Here is a 24,611-nt window from a genome sequence, read left to right as displayed (position 1 = left end):
CCTGCTTTTTGCTTTTTACACAGCATTTACCACCATCTGACAAATACCAACTGCTTGGCCTATCACCCCACTGCTCCTCGAACCTGGGGGGGGCCGTTCACTGCTGGGTCTCTGGTACCTAGCAGGACCCGCACAGGGCGGACACCCCATGGGTATCTGTCGGACTGGCGGGGTGGGTGGGGCTTGCNCAGGAGTCTGCGCCCCCAGGCCCGCAAGCTCCTCCGGGCACACAGGGATGGAGAGGCGAGGCCTGGCTGCTGGTTTATTTTCCACGGAGGCGGCGGCGGGAGGGCGCCCTGCCCCAGCTTGCCTCAGCTCTTGGAGTAACGCCTCTGCAGCGATTCCCGGTAGAAGCGGAAGACGCGTTGCGAGGCGGCCTGGGCCGCGGCCAGGCACTGCTGGAGCTGGAGGCGGAGAGACCTGTTGGTGCCGGGGCGCCCCGCTCCCGCGGCCTGGCCCCGACCCCATCAGATTCCCAGAGACCCCAGACCTCTTGCCGCCCCCCGGCAGTGAGGCCGGTGGCGACGGGGCGTGTTTCAAGGGCCCTTCTCTCTTCCCCAGGTCATGGGTGCTCTCTTAGAGAGGAACAGAGGGAAAGACGAGGCGCGGGCTCCGGGGCTGTGGACCGGGGCACCAGGCATCCTGATCGTGGCCTCAGCCCGAAGCTCTAGGATTTCTGAGCCACAGGCCCTCTGATGCCAGGTCATGTCGAAAGCTCTGGAATCTGGGACCCCAAATCAACTGCCGCACGTTCCTGGGTTCACGGGAGGCCCAGGTTGGCTGGGCTCTGGGAGTGCACGGCTCTGAGCAGGAAGGTGAAGGGCTTTCAATGCCTCGCCTCCCCATCTCAACCCGGGCTCTCTTCTCTTTTCCGCTCATTCCTGGTGCGTCCTTTAAAATCCCCACAAGGGGTTCTGGGCCTATGAGGTTTGTAAACTCCTTCTACATACAAAAGGGACGCAAGGAAGGATCTGGCCTTCACCCCATCTCCACCCTGGTACCTCAGCATCCGAATAGAGCCCCTTGGTGGTGGACATCAGCAGCTTCCGTTCCACACTGTCGAGGGCAAAGGTCAGGACGGCCCGGGCCTCCTAGGGGCGAGGGATAGGACACCTGGACTCTCCCCTCAGGCAGTCTCAGCTGGTCCCCAAAAGGGCACCTGCCCTCCCCACAGCCGGCATTCCCCAAGTGGATCAAGTGTAGCTGTTTTGTCTACACACCAACCCTGCTTCCCTGGGCAATGCTCTTGGCCCTTTCTTCTGTAGAAGCACTTCCCATGCCCCGATTCTACCCATGTGGTTCCAACAGGGGGCTTCTAAGCACAGGACTCCATCTGTAGGGGCAGCCATGTGGCCACCAATCGTCACCAGTACCTCTTGGCTCCCTGCCTCCCTCTCCAGCTCTGGGCCACGAGGGCTGGAAGCCGACACACTATTTCCCAGACTCCCCTGCCCGTCAGGTGCCCCCGGTAGTCTGGGGGGAGGCTGAAGGAGGGAGAGCTGCACCCTGTCCTCACTCTGACAGAAGCGTGGCTTGGCAGTCCCCACAGTAGCCGTGGAGGCCAGGCGGGCTCCGGGGACACGGGCTGCCAGGGTGCCCTGTGTGCATCCAGAACCAAACGTGACAGTGTCTCCCCACAGGCTTCTAGCCCCTGGGCGTCGCCCTCCTTCCTGTGTGCTCCCTCGCCTCTCCCAACACTGTCCTGGCCAGTTTCCTGCAGGAAGTTCCCTGATACGACCCCAAGTGGCTTCTGCTTTCCTGACACGATGCGACCCTCACAGTATTGGGCGGATGACTCGGAATACCCTGAGCCCTGGGCAGTGTGAATCGGAGCCAGCGAAGAAAGCATGGACTTTCAGGGGCTGGTCACAGCCTCCTCAGGCAACAGAGAATGGAACCGAATGGAACCAGTATACGCAGAGGACAGCAGGGGCTAGGAAGCCAAAACAAGGGAATCCTTCGGGGGGTCTGAGACCCTGGCTCTAGCTGGACCGCTGCTCGGAGTCTGGCGCTGAAGGTCAATACGGGTCTCGGCTGGTGTCCTAGCACCTGGCAGTCTGCAGACCAGACCTCGCCAACTGGGACTGATGCATTAGTAGCCAAGTGTGTCGGGGAAGCGAAGCCTGGAGGAGCGTCTGCTCACAGACTCACATTACCCCAGTCTTCATACCTACCTTCTCCTGCTTGGCCGTGGGGTCCAGCACGAGGGTCCCCTCAGAGTCCAGAGCACAGGTGACCCCACAGAAGAGGGCGCGCATGGGCACCCCTGCGTCCACCAACGCCATGCAGGCAGCATTCAGGCAACAGGCCAGAAGCTGAGTGCCAGGGGCAGAGGTTAAGAAGCATTTCCACTGTGGGGACGGCCAGCGGAGTGTGCCCACGCTCCATTTACCCGCCAGCACTGTGGCCGGCAGCACGGACTCATCACAGGAAGGCAGTACTGAAGGCTCAGTGGTTCTGAGTGGTTCTGGGATCAGGTAGCCCTGGGCTCCAGGCCCATCTGTGCCACCTCAAGCTGCATGACCTTGAGCAAGTGACTTACTCTCTCAGACTCAATCGGGGGTTGGAATGATACTCAACAGAGCTGTAGTGAAGCCAAGTGCCTTCAGGGAAACTGAGGGCAAGGAGGGGAGACACCTTCCACAGTCACGTGGGGAGGCAGTGGCAGGGCCAGGCCCAGAGCCTGGGGATCTAGAGGCAGCCACCACCAGGGGACAGACTGTCGAGGTGACAGAGGGAGAAGGGAGACATGCCCGGGCCTGGAGTCAAACGGCCAGCCCTGCCTCAAGCCTCCTCTAGTCTCCGTCCCCAGCCCCACACAGTGAGGAAGGGTCCAGCTTTAAGATCAGTTAGCCCCAGCTCTGCCCCTCCATGACTTCCCCTCTGGGCTTGTTTCCCCATCTGAAATAGGGCTGGCAACTCCTTCAGCCCCAACCCCAGGGAGCTTCTAGGCTGAGCTGCTGACCCAGTTGCTCTGCCTGCTCAGGACTCCCCTGGCACTGCTCAAGGTCAGAGTGGAGGTTGATGGCACAGGCGTTCTTTGTAGGCAGTCAGGCCTGGGCTTGAGTTCTGCCTCTGCTGCCTTCCAGCTGTGTGACCTTGGGTAAGCGACTTCCCCTCTCTGAGCCTGTTTCCTCACATGAAACATGGGGACATAAGAATACCATCTGCCAGGGCCCCTGGGCTCTAGGAGCACATGGCTTGGGCTCAAATCCTGGCTCTGCCAATTACTAGGTAAGAGCTGACCTCGTCAGGCCTTAGTTTCCCCATTTGGAACATGGGGGTTATAGTGGCACCTATTTCCTGTGCTGAGAATACTGAGTGAGTTAATACGTGTAAGGCATTCAGAATGGTGCCTGACACGTGGTAACTACTCAAGCTGTGTTTGCTATTCTTCTTCAACAAGTGGGTGCCTGTCAAGCACTGGGAGGCCTCTGGAAAACAGAGGGCATGCACGTGGGCATCAGCAAGGGAGGCAATCGGGGAGATTCTGGAGGACTTCCTGGAGGAGGCAGCCTGGGGGGAAGGATACAGAGCCAGCATCACTGATGACCTGCAGCACCACAGTAATGGAGGTTCGGGGGTGCAGCGCTCCCAAAACCACTGCTTCACACGTGTTCCTGATCAGCCGCTCCCGGCTCTTCTCGGCGACGCCTGAGGAAATCAGGGGTGGGGTGGGGTGGGGTGGTCAGGCTCTTCCCTTCCATGTGGCTCACCTTCTTCCATATGCCCCACCCAAGCCCTCCGGGAAGGGCCTGCCATCTCCACCAGGGTTGGTGCAGGACCCTGCAGGGATGACAGAGGGTCCCACTGGGAAGGAGGCAGGGCCTGACCCATACCCACTTCCTCCCTGCCCGCTCTGGCATCCAGCAACAGAGCCTCCTCGGGGAAGAAAACCCCGGTGCTCCCTCCCAGTGAACCCAGCCCCAGGAGTGGGGGCGGCAGGGAGTAAATGGGTAGAAAAACAGGTTGGTAGAAAGAAGGGGAGATGGGAGCCAGGGAAGAGGACTAAAGTGGAGGCAGAGGGGAGGGGAGAGGGGATACTGGGGACAGCAGTGAGGAAGAAGGTATTGATTCCACTGGGTCCAGTTACCAGGCAGCCCGATCTTCGGCCTCAGAATCACCTCCAGGGTGGCCTTGTTGAAGATCTCTTTGCTGATCTTCACCTCGGCTGGCCCGTACACGCCCGCCAGTACTGATGTGTCCCCTGCGGAGACAGCACAGGAGGCCTCACCCATGTCCTGCCTTCCTCCGGGGGCCTAGTGCGCAACGCTGGAGTGTGGGGCGCCGAGCCGGATGGCCAGGGTTCCCCACACCACCCCCAGTCCAGCCCACCAAGTGCTGGTGCTGATTTTTCCAGCGTTTGCTTTGCTCAGTCCTCTGCCTGTGCTTCCCCACCTGTGAACCAGGAGGGTAACGGCGCCGCCCTCCCCGAGTTGTGAGGATTAAACGACGTAATCCCCGGCTCCGACACTGCCTGGCACATGCGGGGTGTGCCACAGACGTTCGCTGTTACTAACTTTAATGGGAAGTTCTTCCGGAGAGCTGACCTTCCTCCTTCGTACAGCAGCTGCCTTCTCAGCACCTTCCAGAGCCTCCCCCAACGCGGCTCTCTTCCCTAAGGCTCGCGTCCCAAACTCTGCAGAAGTCCGGACCCCTGAGAGAGGGATGAGTACCCGGGAGTGGTCCCGAGGGGGTATGAACAGGGGCGGGGAGGTTAAGATCCAGGAAATACAAGCCTGGCTTCTAGTCCTGCAATGTCGGCTGGCTGTGCTCACTTCTCTGGGCCTCAGTTTCACCATCTGCAAAATGAAGAGACTAGACTACACCGGTGGCTTCCAAACTTTCCTCACCATAGCTCCCGGTAACAAAAATATATTGTAGAGCGTGACTCCCAACGAGCGTGACTCCAACTGCATGCAAACGTATGTGTGTGTAAACGGAACAATGGCCTCACAGAACAACTCTTGCTGTCACTGCTTTGATACATTCTGATGTTTTCTACTCTATTCCAGTTAATTTTATTTTACTAGAGAGAGAGAGAGAGAGAGAGAGAGAGAGAGAGAGAGAGACAGAAAGAATCCCAAGCAGGCTCCGTGCTGTGACTGCAGAGGCTGGACACAGGGCTCGATGTCAGGAACCGTGAGGTCATTGCTCAGGCTGAAACCAACAGTTGGATGCTTAAATGACTGAGCCACCCAGGCGCCCCTTAACAGTTTATTTTAAGGAATCTCCAGACCCCACATGTGGCTCGAACTCAAGACCTTGAGATCAAGAGTTGCGTGCTCCACTGACTCAGCCAGCCCGTACTCTATTCCAGTTAAAAAGAACCACTCAGGAACAGAGCAGAGGTCCTCAACCCTGGCTGCACACCGGAATCGCTGGCCTAAAAAAGGTACTGCCGCCCAGGCGCCTCCCCCAGAGATCCTATTCAACAGCCGGGGTGCAGCGCAGGCGCCGGGAGCCTCAGAGCCAGCCTCAGCAGGTGTGGTGGATTCCGGGCCTCTGCATTTTTAACAACCTCACCAGAGAGTCTGAGGCTTGAAGTGGGTGGGACACACTTTTCAGGGTCCGTGAGAGGTCCTGGGGTTTGGGAGTTTTAGAACATGGAAGGGGCTACCTTCCTCGACATTTCTGGAGGCGTGTGACTTTAGCAAAAGAGCTAAGTCTGAGGGGGGCCTGGGAAGGCCCCCCAGGGTCAGGGCAGGTTTCCTGGGTTGGGGAGAGGGGGTTCTGCGTAACTGAGGAATTCTCTAGGCCCCAGGAAAATCTGCCCTCCAAGGGAAACTCATCCACCCAGAACAAGAGCCACACTGCAGTCTTCTTTCTCACTGCCTGGGAGTCCCTCCCGCTCACGGACATGGCTCCAGCCAAGTCTCTGGAGCAATTCTGTCTTCTCTGGATCCACATCTACCTTCAACTCCTGCCCCCTTTATCTGCTCCCCTTCCAAGCAAAGCTCCCAAAGACCTGTCTCTACTTGTGCTCTCTTTTGCTTCTCCTCCTTGACCCCTCCACTCCACCGGAACAGTTCTTGACAGTGACCTAAGTCCAGATCGGTCCCCCCCCACAGGTCTGGGAGGACAGATGCAGCTCGTGGGCTCTTACATCTCAAACACTTCTCTGGGTCCCAGGTCCGGCCCTCTCTTGGTTTTCCTTCTCCCTTACTAGCTGCTCTTCTCTCGGCGTTTGTTTGTTTGTTTTTTAATTTTTAACGTTTATTCATTTTTGAGAGACAGAGTGTGAGTGGAGGAGGGGCAGAGAGAGAGGGAGACACAGAATCCAACAGCTCGGAGCCCAGCACAGAGCCCGATGTAGGGCTCGAACTCTCGAACCGTGAGATTATGAGCCGAGCCGAAGTCGGATGCTTAACTAACTGAGCCCCCCAGGCGCCCCTCTTCTAAGTGTCTTTTTTTTTTTTTGGCTCCCCACAAGTTAGAAGAGATGGGGTTTAGTCCAGCGACCTGTTCTCTTTTCCAGCTAAACTTATTTTCTTGATTCCACCCAATCAGTAGCTTGAAATACCATCTATAGCCAGAGAGTTCCTAATCATATGTTCGGATTGTGTCTCTCTTCTGAATTCCAGACTTGTATGTGCTTCTGCCCAGTCCATATCGTCCCTGTGATGTCTACCAGGCACTCACCACTCCCACTCCTTCCACTCTGGTCTGAGCCACCACCATCGCCCCCTCTCCCCTGTACCTCTAGAATCAACACTGCAGCCAGAGAGAGTCTGTTAAAAAATATATATTCAGATCGTGTCACTCCTCTGAGCAAAACTTGGGAGCAACGGCCCCCAGGTCATTCGCTAGGGCTCAAGTGACACGCAGTCCCCCTTACCCGTGTCCAGCCTCCTCTCTGCTCCAGCCACACTGTGTCCTGACTGTTCCTCAAACACACCAGGCAAGTCCTTGGCTCAGGGTCTTTGCACTCTGCTGTTCCCCACCGTTGGTATGCTTTTCCTCCTGGTATCTTCAGGGTTTGCTCCCTTACCTTTAGGTCCTTATTCACATGTCACCATCTCATCAAGGCCTTTCCCAACCATCCTATTTAAGACTAAAACCCTCACTGGCACACCCTATTCCCCTTCTCTGTATTTTTCTCCATAGTAATTTCCTTAGTTATCTTCTGCCTGTGTCCCTTACTAGAATGTAAACCGTTAGGTAAAAATACTTTTTATCAATGTATTCCCAGTGCCTAGAACAGTACTTAGCACAAATACATGTGTTCAATAAAGGGATGAATTAAGAGAGGTTTTGTACCTAGGTAGGAGTTAACGCTCCTTCCTAGTGAAGAGACTGAAGCAATTACAGGGATGATCTTTAGGCCTATCTCCAGAGGAATATTTACCTGGGTAAGGGAGTAGAGTCCAGTTTGAGATGCATTTGGATAGGGGAAAGGGATATTTACCTAATAGGTAAGACTTGCCCCAAACCTGGTGATATTTACTCCCATGGAGACGCGTGTCCCAAAGAGATATTTACCCCAGTGGTGGGGAGGACGGGGGCATCACTCTCAATCTGAAAAATACTCCCGTAAAAGACATGCCACGGTCCAAGCAGCAATTAAGCTGGTAGTGGTCATCTGCCAGTATTCATGCATATGGGCTGGTTTGCCTCAGCCTGGGATGTAGGGACCCAGCGTGTGTGGGGTGGAGGTGGGAGACGAATCTAGTCAAGGGAGATATTTCCTTTGGTGAGGAGCTTTTCTCTATTCTGGAGTATTTGGTCTTAGGAGGAAGTCTGCTCCTCTCTCATCTGAGTATTTACCAGAGTGGCGATGTCGTCTCCCTTCTAGTAGGGAGAGAGAGTTTATTNCAGCTGGGGTGAGGGGGAGTGGCACTCCTTCGCATTGCACACTGTTAACCTCCTAAAACAAATACAACGTGGCGAACGTGGCCAGAGCAGTATTTACCTAGGTTAAGTTCTTACCTTGCAAGAAAGAGGCAGAGCCGTCCGGGCGGGACAACAAGTTCTGTTCACAGGCAAAGTGCCGGAGGCTGCAGCCGGGGCCCCGAGGACTGGACTCTACTCCAGACTCAGTGCTCATCTTGGCGTTAGCCCGCAGAGCCCCCTCCATCGCCCCAGAGCCCACGTGCTATTGGGGCCCTCACTTCCGCGCAATGGCGCGCGCGTGCGTACAAGCTGCGTTTTCAGTGCGCACGCGCCGATCCTGGGCGCCAGGACCAGCGCCCGCACGTGTCTCCGCGTTTACTAACAATCTGGCCCCTCCCACTCCCGCCTGCCAAATCTTGGAATTCCATTGGAGATTAGCGAAGAGAGGGCGGGCCTTGGCCTGGGCTCGTCCTACCCGAGGTCCCCGGGCCCTAAAGCCCTGAGGCTTTGGTCGGGTTGCCCTCTTCTTTGCCTGTTACAGAAACAACTTAGATGAGGTGATGAGAGTACTTTTATCAAGCTAGATTGTTTTGTCCACTCATACCCGTGTCCAAGAGGCCGAAGAACTAGTAGCTTGTGGCTTCTTGGGAGGATGGGGCTAACCTTTGAATCAGGCTCATAAAGGGGCAGCCCTCAGTCTAGCGGAGGCGAGGGGCGGATCACTGAGGAGTCGTTAGCGAAGATGGCGGTGGCGGCGGCGGCGAAGCTCTGGGGCTCAGGTCGAGGCTTGGGCCGGGCTGGCCACCTGCTCCTGCGGCGGTTTGGTGCTCGGGGGCTGGCTAGATATGTGAGTCCCCGGTACACTGGGAGCTTTCCCCAAGGGAGAGTAGGGATGTTAACGGGGATTGAAGGGTGTGGGGTCTGTGCCGGGAGTGAAGGAAGGGCTGTCACAGAATGGAAAAGGGCTAGAAGCTACTCGGAGAGGACCCTCGGGAAGAACTTCCTCGGGAGAGGAGAAGCGAGGCAGCTCCACTGTGGGCCCTGAGGGAGGGAGACAACTCGGAGAGAGGGAGGGGGTTCCTCATTAGTTGCCACCCATCCCCATGGGAGGTCGCTTGGAGGGGCTCGGGAGGAAGGCCAGAGATTTCCTCGCAGGCATTGGAGAGCGAAACTGCCCAGGGGGAGAGACCTTCTTCTCGGTAAGGACTCCCCTCTCTCCTTTCCTAAAGGAGAAAAGAGATCAGGTACCCCAGCGCGGGCTTTTATGGTATCCCGCATTTCTCTGTTCCTTTACTACTGTTCTGGTTTTACAATGAATTGCGTAACAGATCCTTTTGATCCTGTGTCCCTGATCGAATGCCAGAACAGGAACCTTGCCTATGTTGGTTACTCAACACAGGAGACGAGACGATCAATAAAATTTTATTGGATTCACAAGAGAGAGAGGTCCAGACTGGGCACCACCTTGCCAACGTTTCTGAGTCGCACTTGAGAAATGCCTCAATTCTTACCAAAAGAGTTAGAATCTCTTTGGGTTGATGCTGCTAACAGTAAGTTCACACAGCAGAGATCTAGCTGGAAGCCCGTTTAGAGGGAGAGAGACATTGGGCTGGGGAAGAGCCATGAACTAATCCCTAATCCTGGCTTTCCAGCTGTGTGGGCAAAGGACTGCTCCTCTGGCTCTCTCCAGGGAGACGCATTTCCCTCTTTCTAAAATGCTAACAGTGACCACCTCCTAGGGTTGTAGTAAAAAACAAATGTGGCAAGTGCTAAGACCTGGACCTGGTATTTGGTAAGGGCAATAGGGGTGTTGGTCGCTGTGGAAAGTGAGGGTGGAGGGAAGGGAAAGAAACTGACATTGGAGATGATCGGAAGGAGCAAGGAGGGGACCTTGGAGTGGTGAGGGCCCTTGGAGGGAAGTCTGTCAAGGTCTTGTGAGGTTGTGTCTGACCTGCTGATCCCTAATCTTTTAGGAAAGGAGGGTAAAATCTGTGGTAAGACCCCGCAGGTAGGAGGAACCGGAGGAAGGTGAAGAGGTTGGGTCGGGAGTGAGGGGAGGGGACATAGATTGGGAGAAGTTGAAGCAGGTAATTGTGGAAGCGCTGCTGGAGCAGGCAGGGGGTGGGGCAGCCTCCTGCCTTTGGCCTGTTCTTTGTGGCTCTTTTTTTTTTTTTTCCTGAGCAGTCAGATCTGCAGGACTGATCTCAGTCCAGATAGTCCATTGGCTGGGAGGTGGGGCGGGCAGTGGGGAAAACTGCGGCAGAAAGTTAGGGAAAGGTCATTTATGGCTTATTAAATCTTCTTCCTTCCAGGCTCAGTCTCCCTGCTGCCTTTCTCTGTAGACTCCCCTCCTTTATTTTGTGTGAGTGTGATAGGAGGGGGGAGATTTTTTTGCAGTGAGTCTATCAGAGAATATCTTTTTTTTTTTTTTTTTTGTTTGTTTATTTTTTGGGGGGGAGGGGGGCAAGTTTGGGTAGGAAAGAAAGCATANATCAGTGGACATCTTTTTTTTTTTTTTTTAAGTTTGTTTATTTTTATTTTGAGAAAGAGAACGGGAGCAGGTGAGGGGCAGAGAGGGAGAGAGAATCCCAAACGGGCTCCCATACTGTCAGTGTGGAGCCTGATGCGGGGCTCAAGCCCACAAACCGTGCGATTGTGACGTGAGCCGAAACCAAGAGTCGGATGCTTTTAGAGTCCTTATTTCTTCTCCTCCACTTTTATTTCTCCCACTTGCTTTTTCCCCCTCCTAAGAATAATAATGAGCCTTTTCTGAGTGGAGGGAAGGAGTAGGAAGGTTTAGTTAAAAACATTTTAAACTGATAAGAACAGATACTACACTTGATCTTAGCCAAAAGGCCGAGAAGCGATAGTTAAAAACATTTTAGATCCGGAGGTGTCCACTAGAACATTTTGTGATGATGACGGTGTCCTAGGTATGTGCTGTCCAGTACAGCAGCCACTGACTACACACAGCTGCCTGCCAAGCACTCAGAATGGGATTAGTGTGGCTCAGGAACTGAAGGTTTCATTTAATTTCCACCAGTCCGAATAGCCACAAGTGGCTGGTGGCTGCCATCTCGGGTGGCGCAGTGTTTGCGGATCAGGATCCCAGGGAGAGTGCTTAGGGGGAAAGTTGAGAGGCTGTGTTGTAGTGGGTGGATGGGACGCGGGGGCAGCCTGGGTCCAAAGAAAGGCTGGGGCTGCCTGACTGCATCGCTGCCTGCTTGCCTCTGCTTTCACCGTGTTCTTGACCGAACACCCTGTGGTTCAGGAGGTGTCTGCCTGATTCCCCCCTATTTCCCCCCCGCAGCTGACAGCAGATGTTTTCATGCTCAGGGAAAAGAGGAGAAAGGCGACTTAACTGTCAGGGAGTCCTGACTTGGTCTCTCAGCCGCCACCCCAGAAAGCAAGTGGGACCCTGCCCAAGTCACTTCACCTCTCGGAGCGGAGCTGGAGTCCCTAATCCTGGCAGCCAGGGAGCACCTAGAACTCAGTCTGTGGGAATGATCAGGGATGTTGTCTCTCTGACCCCACTGTCCAGGGGACAGCCTTTTGGGGATGCCAGTGCTCTGGTGCCCTGCGCAGTATCTCCAAGTGGTGGTGCCCAATGTGTGTTGGGGCATGAATGGAGATGGTCATTACTAATCGTATGGGTTTGCGTCCCTCTTGGCTGGTGTCTAGAGCTTCTCCGCTGGATTCTTTTTTTTCTGGACTTATGCTTTATTTATTTATTTTTTTAATTTACATCCAAGCTAGTTAGCATCTAGTGCAACAGTGATTTCAGGAGTAGATTCCTTAATGCCCCTCACCCATTTAGCCCCTCCCCCCTCCCACAACCCCTCCAGCAACCTTCTGTTTCTTCTCTATATTTAAGAGCCTCTTATGTTTCGTCCCCCTCCCTGTTTTTATATTATTTTTGCTTCCCTTCCCTTATGTTCATCTTTTGTATCTTAAAATCCTCATGAGTGAAATCATATGATATTTGTCTTTCTCTGACTAATTTCGCTTAGCATAATACCCTCTAGTTCCATCCATGTAGTTGCAGATGGTAAGATTTCATTCTTTTTGATGGCCGAGTAATACTCCACTGTATATATACACCACATCTTCTTGATCCATTCATCCGTCAATTTGGGCTCTTTCCATACTGTGGCTATTGCCGATAGCTCTGCTATAAACATTGGGGTGCACGTGCCCCTTTGAAACAGCACACCTGTATCCCTTGGATGAATACCTAGTAGTGCAGTTGCTGGTCGTAGGGTAGTTCTATTTTTAATTTTTCGAGGAGTCTCCATACTGTTTGGGTTTTTTTTTGTTTTTTTTTTTCAGGAAGCGTTTCACGATTTACACTACCAACTCACACCATTATTATATGTAATACAGCCACACGGCAAGGTACTGGTAGTTTTCTCCTAACATGAGTGGGGAAACTGTGGCTCAGAGGGGTGAGGTCTGTTCTTGGGGTTCAGGACTCTAAAGCCCCGTTTCTCTTCATGGTACCAGGCTGCCAGGAGAAGCAGTCGGGCTTCCGTTTAAGTCTTGCAGCCCCCTGCTCCGCCTAGTGTTGGCACACGTCCCCAGCTTCTGCGTGGGGCCCTTGGGGCTGGGGAGACACTGATGTGGAAGTGCCAGCCTCAGCCTCCCACCCCCCCTCGCCGTGCCCTTCCCTCCCCTGGCCCTTTTTCCCTCCTTTGGATGAGCTCCTTCCACCTGGAGGCCTTTGTAGGAATATGGTCCTTAGATGTCTTTCTCGGAGAAGCTCTCCTGGCCCCAGCACCAGTGTCCATCTGTAAAATGGGGCAGCAGTAGTGCTTCCCTCAGAGAGATGGGAAGGTGAAAGGAGATGGTTCCTAGGAAGCAGTTACCACATTTCCAAGCACTCAGCAAGGTCTCAAGAAATGGGGGCTGTACGTTTTCTCCAGGGACAGTAAATCTGGTACGGTCAGGAAAGGATGCCCTGCCTCAGGGCCCTCCACCTGCAGTGCCTCGGGCGGCGTGGTGCTGCTGAAGCCCCTGGGCTTGGGGGCCCCTGGCTGTCTTCTTCGAGACAGGGCTCGGTTAACTGGCACCACCCACAAAACCTTCCACGGCTCCACCCCACCTGTCTCTCCAGCCTCCTCAGGCAGCAGTAGGCAGGCTGGCGGGCTTCGCACGCTCATCACCACTCACGGTCTCCCTGCCCTTAGAGGAGACACTTAACCCCTCTGAGCCTCCGGGCCCCCTCTGTTTACAGAGGTGAGGCGGCAGCGCCTGCCTCGCCGGGTGCAGGGAGCACGGAGGCACGAGGAAGGGCTTTGTGCGGTACCCACTTAGCTGCTGTTATTACTGAGTTACTGTTATTAACGCGCTGTGGGCTTACTGGTCCCCAGGGTCCCACACTGCCAGGCTCTCCCCTCCTGCCTCAGCCTTGCTACTTCCCGGGGACTGACGCCGTCCTCCCCCAGCCTCTGCCTGCCTCACCCCTGCTAGTCCAGCAGGCCTTGGTGTAACTCCCCTTCTCCAGAAAGCTTTTCCTCATGTGCCCTCTGGTGCTGGTAGCAAAAGCCCCCCCCCCCACTAGAGCCATAGCGGGTGCTCTGTACCCACCTCACCCCAGACCTGTGGTAGTAATTCTTGTCATTTCCACAAGGGGACGCAGGCTCAGGGAGATGAGGTGACAGCTGCTGGAAAGGGAGAGAGGCCGTCATGCTACCTGCCATGATGAACCACCTGGCGGTCCTGCCCCCCCGATTGTCACCCATCTCCCTCATCTCCAGCCTGTACAGGCCCCAGTGGTGGACTATTTGATAGCTACCTGCTGGGCAATAACAATGGTCAAATACGCTTGTTAGCTGCTCGTGATTGCGGAGTGTTTGTTGTGTGCCAGGCTCGTTGTGTGAACGCTGCACACATCAACTCTTTTAACCCTCCCGATGACCCTTGAAGTAGTTACTCATCCTGCTGTTTATGGAGGAGGAAACAGGCTCAGGGAGCTTTAGTTACACAGCCGGGAGGCAGCAGTCAGCTCTGCTGGGAGTCTTAACCTCAGCCTTGGTGCCAGAGGGAGTGGCTGCCCCCCACTACCCGCAGGGCAGGCCGGACCATCCAGAGCTGGGCCGCTCTGTTTCCAGGGTGGCGGGAGGGGATGTGGCAGCAAGGCCCTGGGAGCGTCTGCCATTGTCAGTTACCGGCCACCAGCACAAACCCACCCCCACGCCAGGCCAAAATCTGAGGAAAAAGTGGGTGGAGTCTCATCCTTCCTCAGGCATTTTAACACCGCTCCCCACCCCACCCCTTCCTCTGGGCTGCCCTCTCACCCAGTCTGTGCAGTCACCCCAGGGTAGGTACTCCAGCGTCTCCTGGGGCCCCTCGCCCCGCGAGGCCCGAGTCCAGAGCGGGGGGTTCCGGGGCGCCCTGGTGGCAGCCCTCCAGCTTCTGGAGGCGGGCAGAGTCCTGTCCTGACAGCGCAGTCCATTCTCAGCCTGTAACCCCGTCCTCTGCCCGCTGTGGGCCCCTCACCTGAAGCCCTCCGGTTCCGTGGTCTGTCTGCTGCTACGTTCCCGACCGCCGTGCTGCCCGTCCTTCGCCTCAGCTCCCTGTCCTCTTCCCAAACTGCCAGCCACTTTCTGTCCCCCGTTTCCTGCCTGTCAGAGTTGGGGTGTGTTCCTGTCTACCAAGCTCGTCACGTGTCCCATGCCTGTGCTGAGCCCTTGGTGTGTCTCGTCACAGGAACTTCTCACAACAGCCCAGTGCAGCCTTCTTACCGAGGGGGGACTTCGCAGGGACAGCGTGTTTTGCAGAGAGCCGCTCGGCGAGCCGAGATACTGGCACCTGAGTCGGTCCAGAGCTCGTGAACTTAACCGCTCATTCATCCGTCCCTTCAGTAAAGGCCTGTTGAGCGCCTGCTGTGTGGACCAACCCAGACACGCTCCCCGCCCTTTGGGAGTGTGCGATTTGTGTGGGAGGCAGACAGTTGATACTCTGGGTGGACGGAGAGGTGAGAGGGCCAGCCGTGGGTGCTCAGCAGGGGGAGGCCCGGCCGCAAGCTTCGGCTGCCTCCCTGCGAGCGGAGGGAAAGTCTGCCGCGCTCTTGTCAGGCCCCGGCCTGCCCTGCCGTTGAGAGTGTAATTTCCTTGATTTCCTCACAACCACAAATGCAGATAAACGCTCCGGTGCTCACGCTCCCCCCGCCGGATCCTCGGCTGCTTCTCCGCAGTTAGGGGAGGAGGAGTGGGGGACACACTTGGGTGCACACATGTGAGATCCAGCGCGTGGCAACCTGGGTCATTCTTGTCTGGCTCTTGGAGGTGAAGCCACAATCGCTGGCAGCCACGGGAAGTGAGCTGTGGGGGGGAAACCGGGGTGGCCGTGGCCGTTGGGTTAGGAGCCTGGCTTAGGGGTGTGAATGCCCATCCGACCTGGGGTGGAAGCCCAGCCCTGACTTACCCACTTTTAGCTCCGGTGCAGGTGATTTTACCTCCCTCAGTGTCTCCGCTTCCTCATTCCTCAAAGGCCACGGTAGAGGGTCTCTGCCTCGGACATGCACTGAAGGCTGGTGAGATGGTGGGAACAGAGCTCAGCTGGCAGCCAGCAGGTGCTTGATAAACGGGAGGAGCTGCGGTGTCAAGACCAGAGGCCAGTTCGCAGCTGCCCAGCTCCAGGGCTGAGAAATGGGGTGGGCTCTCACCCTGCAGTGACTGTAGGCTTCCCATGGCCTTTCCCAGGGCTTTCCCAGCCAGCTGAGGAGGTGGGCTGCCCCCCATGGGGCCCCTCCAGCCACTCTGAACTCCTTCCAGATTCCACAGATGACACGCCACAAGCGACATGCAAGTGACATGCTGTCCCTCGTGTCTGTCTGTGGCGTGCTCCATGCCCCCAGCCTCTGGTGCGCTTTCCCCGACTCCTAGCTGTCGTCCAGCCGTCTTGCTCTCATGCTGCTTCCTCAGAGAAGCCTCACTCCTTCCCACTCTGCCGCACTCAAGGCTTCTCCTGGGCGAATACAGCTCAGCCTCAGCCCTACTTGTTCAGCAGTGTCTTCCCTGCTGGGCAGCAGTGACAGATGTCTGACTTCTCTGAGGACCCCCCAGACCCAGCACAGGGCTTGGAACAAAGCAGGTTCTCAAATATTTGTAGAATGAGTCAGTCTGGGCCTGGAGGGCAAGGATTAGGACTGGAGTGGAGAGGCCATTGAAGCATGGAAGATGGTGGGGGGAACATTCTAGTAAAGAGCTGAGTGCAGCCACGTGGTGGTGGAAGTGATAATCCATACTTATCTGAGTGCTGTACGCCTTACGAGTATAAGTACTGTTTCATGTGCGTGATCTCACCTAAACCTCACAACATTTCTGGGAGGTGGCCTCTCTTTTACAGATGAGAAAGGAGAGACTTGCAAAAGGGAAGTCACTTTCCTGTGCTTTGAACCCAGGCAGGCTGATACTTCAGAACTCACAGACTTACTCTGGGTGGCTGCCCTACTTGTAAAGGGTCGGCAAAGAGCCCATCTGGCTGACTCGAGGGTCCTGGGAGAGGGTGTGCCTGTGATGGTGGTGGGAGATTGAGAAAGAGAGTATCTGGCCAGACTAGGGAGGCCTTGAATGCCAGGGTGAAGAGTGTGGGCCTCTGATGTCCAGCTGCCAGTTCTTGCTCTGCTGGCTCCTTTATTGAGCCATTTAGTCTTTATAGCTACCTTGTGGGTTAGATATTTTCACCCCAGTTTTATAGATGAGGAACTGAGATATAAAAAAGTTCTAGTAACTTGCCCAAGGTCATACACCAAGAAAGTGGCAGAGCTGGGATCCATACCCTGTGCATCAGGCCCCAGGATCCTCTGGGGCCCCGGTGACTTGACTGCTCGGCCATACTGCCCGCCTCCATGCGGTGGAGCCAGGAGAGCCTCTGCTGCTCCTGACATGGGTCTCCCCGCCCTCACCCTCTGTCCCCAGCACCCCCAGAGACAGGAGCAGCAGCAGCACTTCCTGTCCCCGGATGACAAGCCCCAGTTCCCGGGGGCCTCGGCGGAGTTTGTGGACAAGCTCGAATTCATCCAGCCCAATGTCATCTCTGGGATCCCCGTCTACCGCGTCATGGACCGGCAGGGCCAGATCATCAACCCCAGCGAGGATCCCCACGTGAGAGGCCCCCTCCTTCCCGCCCTGTGCCTTCCACGCCCAGGCCCCTTGTCTTCCTCTCTGGTCCCACCTGCCCCACATCTCTCTGTGCCTCCACCCGCAGCTGCCCCAGGAGACGGTGCTCAAGTTCTACAAGAGCATGACTCTGCTCAACACCATGGACCGCATCCTCTACGAGTCCCAGCGGCAGGTGCGTGGAGACAGTCTGGGCCGGGGGGGCGTGGAATTACCTGAGGTCGCCCTGCCTGTGTGTTTGGGCCAGAAGGTAACTCCCAAGGAGGAGAGGGTGGAGAGGAGATCCTTTGTCTTAGGGTCCTTAAAGTTATTGTGGTTCTCTTGGAGTTCCGGAGGGAGAGTGGGGGAAGGGTGCTGCCCCTGGGCGGAAGGATGGACCAGATCCTAAAAATGCCTCCTGCGCACCTGGCTGGTGACGTGGCCGGGCCAAGAGAGTGCCCGACGGGCCTTCCCCTTAGGAGCTCACGGCCCTCAGAAACAGGGTGACCTCTGTGCTTCCTGGCGTGCCTGTGTCACATGTGCCGTGAGCCTCGGCAGCATTCGTGGCAGCGGGAAGATCCAGTCAAAGCAGCGTTAACAAAGAGGCAGTTTGTTGACTCAAATCATTTCAAGTCCAGAAGGTCCTGTTTCAGGCATCGCTGGATCCAGGGGTCTCGATGTTATCAGACCCACTTCTCTCTCCGAGTATCTTTTCTACTCTCTTTCACCTTGGCTTCCTTCATTCTCAGGCAGCAGCCGTTTCTGGAAGGTCTAGGCTCAAGGAGAGGTGGCAGAGAGACGATCAGGGTATGGGCTCTGGAGCAGGACTGTGCAGCTGAAGCCTTCATTCTGTCACTTTGTGGCTCCGTGGCCCTGGGAAAGTTTTTTCATCTCTCAGGTCTTCAGTTTTCTTGTCTGTACTTATTTCATGGGGTTGGCTTAAACATTGACGGTGGCACATGTGACGGCCTGAAGAGTGAAACTGGCATTCTGCCAGCACTCAGTAACTATTAGCTGTTTATCGTAACCTTGTCAGCCTCACGATGATTATCCTTTCTGCTTAGCAGCGGAGAGAGAGTGTCTGCCCCATCACATTCCAGCAAAAGTCCAGGGCTAATGCTCACTGTCCGGGTTTGGTCACAGACCCCGCCTTGATCCAGTCCCCAGCCAGGAGGACCACGCGCCCATCCCAGGAACCAAGTGAGGAGAGCAGTGGAATCTGTCCTTCCCAAGGCCCTGGGGTTCTTGTTGGAAAGAGGGAGAAGAATGGTGGGTGGTGGGCCCTTGGGTGCCTACTCTACCTGCTGGGTCAGGCATAGGGGTGGGCTTGAGAGCCTGCTTTTGTGTCAACCGCCAGGCCAGCCCCCTGAGGACTAAAGCCTAAGGCCCACTGGTCCCCAGGACAGGACAGAGCAGACTCTCCTGCTCGCAGGGCACTGTGTACAGGTTCTCCAAGGTAAAGTAGTAAGTACCTCTGCCCTGAAACTTGCCCAGAAGCTTCCCTGGGCTCCCACAGCCCACAGGGTCAGGTCTGGCCCTTCCTGTTCCGCTGTGGCCTCGTCTCTTTGCTCCCCTCTCCACAGCCTTACCACCAGGCCAGGCCACCCCTCCCCCGCCTCAGTGTGCCTGGCCCCTTCATCCCTGCGCGGGCTGCGTAAACAGGGGCTTTGGAATCCACTGGATGTGGGTCCAAGCATAGCTGTGACTTTGGGCAAGCGATTTTTCTTGTCTTTGCCTCAGTTTCTTCAGTATATTAAGAAGAGGAGATAGGAAGTTTGGGGTAGGAATTCTGTGAGGCCCAGCACATAAAGCCCCTTGTCCGTTGGTTACCACAGGGAAGGCCTCAGTAGGATCAACTTGTGTTAGCTAGGCTTCATTTGGCTGTAAGTACCTGCCCTCCCCAAGCCCCTCCCACCCCAGTCCTAACAAAAATGCAGTAGCTTAAACAGATTGGGAGGGTTTTTTTTTTTTTAATCTTACATAAAAGAAGCCTGAAAACACGCCATCTGGGGCTGGTATGGTGGCACCGTGATGTCACTGGCCACCCAGCTTTGGCTTCTAGCCTCGAGGGCCCTTCATGATCCAAATAGCCATTGGAGCTCCCTCCGTCCCACCTCGTTCTAGGCAGGAAGTGGAGGGAAGGTGTCAGGTCAGACATGGCATACCCCGGCTGTCTTCCCACACTCATCTTTCTAGGACTTTGCAGGCAGCCCCACCCAGCAGCATCTGACACTGCGTAGGTCTCTGTCAGTTGCAAGGAGACCGCGGTGCACTCTCTTCACCTGGACAGTTGCTGGCTGTGGATTGAGATCTCGGTTAGCAAACAGGAAGAGGGATAAGATGCTGGGTAGGCGACCAGCGACCTCTGCCACTGGCCAGGCCCTATTTCCCAGGATGGAAGGGCGTGCAGGCTCCTCCCCACACCACCCTCGACAGCCCTCCCAGGCCTTCAGCACTTGGCTCTGGGAGGTCCATTAACTTTTCATTGGCTCCTCACTTAGAAGAAAGCACTCTTCATCTATTCTCCCACCACGCCAGGAAGCCGGGCCTGCAGAACGCAGGAGGACTGGGCGGTGGGCGTCCCTTGGGTCCCGGCCTGAGCTCTGGCACTTTACACGTGATCCTGGGGAGCTCGGTTCTGGCTGTGTGCCAGGGGTGCCCCAGATCTCCAGCCAGACCCTACCTCGTGGCCCCAGATCTACTCGGCTTCTTGCCTGGGATGTCCCACACCGAATTCAACCTGTCCAGGCATGACCTCGGCTTCTTCCTGCCTCAGGCCGTTTCTCAGTGGTGGGTGCTGCCACCCACCTACTTGCCCAAACCAGAGACCTGCATCTCATCGTTCCTCTTTCTCCCCTTCGCCATCGCTTTCTCCTGGCTTATTTACCCTAGAAATCCATTCTGCTGCTCAGCACCGTGTCGGGAATCCCAACTTCCTACCTTTCTGCTCCCCCATCATGGGCAAGTTGGCTTTCATCCGTCACTTGCTGCCTCATTTTCTCAAGACGGCTGTCACAGGTCTGGCCTCACGGCCGTGTGCAAGGCAAGAAGATGATCTCTTTTGTTAAGAAAGCAAAAGCAGACTTCTGTTTAAGTCTCTGGCTAGATCTGTATCCCGTGGTCACCTCTGGCTGTAGGGGAGATTGGGAACCTGAATGTTTGGCTTTTCCAGGCTACAGGATTGGGGGCCCCTGGAGAAAGGAGCTGGCTAGGGCACCGGTGTGGCCAGCCTGCAGGGTCTGCTGCTCCCTGGCACTCTGACTCTGCTTCTTAAGGCTCGCCCAGCTGCTCCTCTGCCTGACCCCTGCCCCTCCCGGGCTACCACCCGCTTTGGCCCGGCTGGCCGCACTCCATCCTGTCTCCACCACCCATTTCCCACGTGGCAGCCCGGGAGACCTTTCTAAAATGTTCTCCCCTGAGAAGAACTGTGTGTGTGGTTCTCAGGGTAAAGTCCAGGATGCGGGTCATTCACTATGGTCCGGGGCACTGCCTCTCCCCGCTGGTCTGTCCCCACCCCTCCCACTTTCTGTCCCAGCCATTCTGGCCTCACGGCCTTTACTGTTCCCTCTGCCTGGAAACCTGCATTCACCCTCACCTTTGCTCGGCCCAGACCTCACCTGAGGCCCCTCTGTGGTGGGCCAGACACCCACCCCGGCCTCCTATCGCATGGTCCTGTCGCTCTGGCTTCAGCCAGTCTTGCAGTTCCTCCAGGAAGGCGGGAACTCTGGCCTGTCATGGCCCAGGAAGTGTGTGGTGATTAACGGAGTCTCCAGAGGTTGGTCAGTTATCTGGATGGTTCCCTGTCATTGCCCAGCATAACTGAGCCTGGGCCCCCGGGCCCTCCTGCACCCCCAGGGCCGGATCTCCTTCTACATGACCAACTATGGCGAGGAGGGGACACACGTGGGGAGCGCAGCAGCGCTGGACAGCATGGACCTGGTGTTCGGCCAGTACCGGGAGGCAGGTATGTCTGCCCTGCAGAGCAGATGCTGGAGCCCCGAGCCTCTGGTCCCCATGGAGGCGAGTCGGGCCCGGTGCCTCCCAGTGGGAAGGCGAGGCCCACCTCCGCCCCGCTGCGCGCTCTTCCGGCAGCAGCACGTGCCGGGGAGGGCTCAGGAGCTGGAGGAAGAGCTTTCCGGGCAGGAGCGAGCCAAGCCAGGCGCAGGAGTCTGTGGGGTGGGCTTCCCCGTCCAGGGGCCAGCAGTGTGGTAGTGAAGAGCCCGTGCTCCCGACCGCTCCATGCTCTGCTGGTTACCAGCTCTCAGATTTGGGGCAAGTCGCTTCCCTTCTGGGAGCCTCCGTTTACTGGTCTCCACCACAGAGTTCATGACGGTACTGCGACCGCTGCACTGAAGGATCCAGGCCGCGTGCAGGGGGGCAACCGGGCTGCAGGGGGGCACGCACAGGGACCCCTGTCCACAGCATGGGACTCTCTAAGCCTCTCCAGGCGCCGTGTTGTTCAGGGAGCAGAGCTGATGGTCGGGCCTGGCAGTGAGTGACAGGACGGAAGGGTCGGAGAGATGAGGTGTGAAGCATCCTCACAGGTTGAGGCCCCGCAGAAGGCCCCGCGTCTGGGCTGCGGCAGGGGGTGCATGCCTGGTGGGGGAGGAGTCACAGAGACCTGCACCCAGTCCTGATGAGGCAGCCACTCGCCTGGCTCAGTCCCTACCTACAAGTGGGAGAACAAGGTCGCTCAGAGCGCTAGCTAACACTCACCGAGGTCTTAAAGGCCAAGGTGCTGTCCACGAGCGGGAAGCAGTAGAGGCTTTACCTCGGCTCGCCTGCCCTGACCCACTGGAGGAAGGAACCTCTGGTGGCTGTGTTTCCTGTCTGTGCCCTCCCGAGAGGCTCAGTCTCAGTGCCCAGGCCACTTGCCTCCTAGGGAGGGGAGCAGGGTCTCCCAGAGTCCGCCCTGACCCCTGCTGCCCGGCATTTCCCCCGTCGTGCTACCCACGCAGGGCTGTTGGGTACAAACCCAGGATGTGTGTGGTGTGCTGACCGTGGGGAAGGGACGCTCGTAACAAGGAGCTTAGAGGAGGCACATGTCCATCTAGAGCAGTAGCTGCCCCTGGACCTGGGGTTTCCTGGTGCGAGGCAGCACCACCTGAGCCCTGGGCCCAGGAATCTGTATTTGCACCATCCCCGCCTCCAGCCAGCTCCTGCCTCTGACCCCGGGTTCTCCGGGGTGGACTGTGGATCGTGGACCGTGCTGTGAGGAAGCCCCCTTTTCCTGCTTCAGCGGAGCACCTCCGCTCTGATCTTTTTCACGCGTGGCCACACTGGGTGTGAATTTGTGTTGTGTGTCAGAAGGTGAAGGCTGAAGTCTCACCGAACACCCTCACTCCAGCTCTCAGTTTGGGGGTAACTTGAGAGCCTGTTGTCCAGGCAACACTCACCCCTCGCGTGGCTCCCTGTTAGCAGATAAACAGACAGACTCCCCAGCGCCCTTCCTTAGGCTCCGTGCTGAAGTGTGAGTCGTGTGTTATATCAGCCCTCCAGCCCCCCGGTTATGGGAGCTGTGCCTACCTCAGTTTCCTCATCTGTAAGTGGGGAGAATAATCCCACTTCCCTCAGAGGGTTGTTGTGAGGATCGATCAAGTTAATGTCTGAAAAGTGCTCCGAATAAAGGCACTTGGCACAAAATATTATATTCACGTTGCAGTTATTTGGGAAAGGTGTGCTGAACCCTGCACAAAACGTGACTTCCAATGGAAAGTGGTCCCCAGTACCAGAACGGGTTCTGTGGTAAAGAAAAAGATTTGGAAATGCCTGCACCAGCTCTACTCTGTTAATGCTCAGGTTCTGGGTGCTTCCATGGAAGAATTCCATCCCCAGGGCTGCCCCTCAGCTGTGGGCGTGACGATCATTCCACCCGGGACCATCTCCACCCCTTGTGTCCTCTGAGCTAGCAGGCAAGGCCCCCTTCACCCAAAGCAGTTCCGTGGTGAGGTTTTGTTGGAAGAAAGGATTTTATGGCCGTAAATGGGTTTGAAAATCATCTCTTTAGTTCAAAAGTTGTGACCTGGTAGCCCATAGTATTAAGTGGTTCATATAATAATTTCTGAAGTAATTTCATTAGTTGAAACATAAAAGTCAGGTAGTTTCTCCTTAAAGAAAATAAATAAATAAAAGCAAGCCAGATTTGGCCTTCTTATGAAGAGCTGGGCCATCTGGCTTCCCTGAGAGTAGTCAGATGGTCAGAACAGCGGCCTCCCTTTGGGGACAGGCCTGTGCTTTCTGGTCTCTGCTCACCTGCCTGTCCCTGTAAGCATCCGAATCTGCCTCCCCTGCTCGGTTCCAGTTCCCTGACTGTCCTTACAGGGGGCCAGAGCCCCGGGCAGGGAGGGCCATCTGCCCCCAGCCCGCCCGCAGGCTCACACGGCCTCCTCCCCGCCAGGCGTGCTCATGTACCGGGACTACCCTCTGGAGCTGTTCATGGCCCAGTGCTACGGCAACGTGAGCGACCCGGGCAAGGGGCGCCAGATGCCCGTGCACTACGGCTGCAAGGAGCGCCACTTCGTCACCATCTCTTCTCCACTGGCCACGCAGATCCCGCAGGGTGAGGACTTGGTCCGGGCCACACAGACCAGCGTCGTACCTGGTGCAGGCCCCGGCCCCCCTGCAGCCCTTCCAGGCCGCCTCCCGGTTGGTGCCGGGGTTAGAGCGCTGGTCTGGGCCGCAGACTTTCCAGATACTCCCATCTGGTTGTGTTGAGCGGAGGCCCTGGTGTGGCAGGCTTGAGCTGGCATGGCCGCGCTTTGATTCCCCAAACTTGTGCCCATCCCATTTCCCGCTCAGCGACAAACCACAGTGTGTGACCGAGTGGATACCAACTTCCTAACAGAGGGTCACCCAGCAGGTAGTGGGAAGGGCAGGGATTCCGCGTGTGGATCTGTGGCTCCAGAGCTGGGGCCGTGACCCCGACTCCGCTCTGCCTCAGTCCTCGGAACCTGACTCCTGAAGGTTACCCCGGAGCCCGCGCTGCCTAGAGCCGTCCCAGTTGCTTTTAACAAAGGTGACCACTGGAGAAGCAGACCCCTCGGGCCAGGCCTGCAACCACACGGCACCGAGACCACGGCACCCGGCCTCACTCCCTGCCCTCTGTCTGGTCAAGGGCCAGGCTGGGCTGTGGCTCTCTCTGCTTTGCGGTGGCCGAGATACATGCATCGGTGTGTCCGTGGGCTTAGCAGGGGGCTGCTTGGAAGGCCCATCAGATGCGTTAGCTCCTGGTGCTCTGGGAGTGAGGAGCTGTTTGTGCCTCAGGGGTAGGAAGTGGGCAGGGGGCTTGGCACCTTCCCTGCAGGTGGGTAGGGTTTCTGTAAGTCTGGGGCCTGCCCTTACCTTCCATACGAGCGACCGTTAAGCCGCTGCGGCTTAACGTAGGGAGTCCCTGCTACGTGGGCAACCCTCTAACACAGCGAGCCAGGGAAAAATCTCAGTCCCGCTGGGCTGACAGCACGGCAATGAAAGGGGACAGGGAACGAACAGTAAGCGTGAAGGAGTAGCACGAGAGGTCTAGCAGGGGTGAGGAGTCCCGCAGGGACAAGTAAAGCCAGAGGGAGTAGGTGTGAGGGAGGAAGGCCTGGGTTGCATCAGAGGCCACATTTCAACACCAACTGTTGGGGGTGGGGGGAGAGAGTCACGTGGGTCTTGAGGCAAGTGCCTGGAGCACAGCTT

The 24,611-nt window shown here is 56.5% G+C and overlaps 2 protein-coding genes and 1 pseudogene across 2 annotated transcripts in view; 1 reads left to right on the top strand and 2 right to left on the bottom strand.

Moving 5' to 3' along the window:
- Positions 1 to 194: 194 nt before the first annotated feature.
- On the bottom strand, positions 195 to 8,140 carry EXOSC5 (exosome component 5). The gene is made up of 6 exons (XM_077773657.1): positions 7,930 to 8,140; positions 4,094 to 4,207; positions 3,533 to 3,654; positions 2,175 to 2,315; positions 1,002 to 1,091; positions 195 to 404 (listed from the first exon to the last, which is right to left on the bottom strand). Exons 1-6 carry the CDS (start codon positions 8,075 to 8,077, stop codon positions 312 to 314), a joined length of 708 nt encoding a protein of 235 aa, XP_077629783.1. The 5' UTR covers positions 8,078 to 8,140; the 3' UTR covers positions 195 to 311.
- Positions 8,141 to 8,542: 402 nt separating this feature from the next.
- The window catches only part of BCKDHA (branched chain keto acid dehydrogenase E1 subunit alpha), an 18,682-nt gene continuing 2,613 nt past the window's right edge, over positions 8,543 to 24,611 (top strand). Inside the window, 5 exon segments of the mRNA XM_077773609.1 lie at positions 8,543 to 8,680; positions 16,755 to 16,940; positions 17,044 to 17,130; positions 20,790 to 20,898; positions 23,332 to 23,493. Of these exon segments, the coding sequence (XP_077629735.1) occupies positions 8,576 to 8,680; positions 16,755 to 16,940; positions 17,044 to 17,130; positions 20,790 to 20,898; positions 23,332 to 23,493 (649 nt within the window). The 5' untranslated portion in view covers positions 8,543 to 8,575.
- On the bottom strand, positions 10,615 to 10,701 carry LOC144239768 (U2 spliceosomal RNA; annotated as a pseudogene).

This window comes from Crocuta crocuta, unplaced genomic scaffold (genome assembly GCF_008692635.1).
Source record: "Crocuta crocuta isolate KB4526 unplaced genomic scaffold, BGI_CrCroc_1.0 scaffold267, whole genome shotgun sequence".
In the NCBI taxonomy this organism is placed as follows: Eukaryota; Metazoa; Chordata; class Mammalia; order Carnivora; family Hyaenidae; genus Crocuta; species Crocuta crocuta.
This window is presented reverse-complemented; position numbering and strand designations above follow the sequence as displayed.

Excerpts from the sequence above, each read along its gene's own strand:
- EXOSC5 (XM_077773657.1), bottom strand. The coding sequence starts at position 8,077 with ATGGAGGGGGCTCTGCGGGCTAACGCCAAGATGAGCACTGAGTCTGGA. Across the intron at positions 3,655-4,093 it reads GCCGAAGATCGGGCTGCCTG|GCGTCGCCGAGAAGAGCCGG; the intron begins GTAACTGGACCC and ends TGATTTCCTCAG. Across the intron at positions 1,092-2,174 it reads CCACGGCCAAGCAGGAGAAG|GAGGCCCGGGCCGTCCTGAC; the intron begins GTAGGTATGAAG and ends CCTCGCCCCTAG.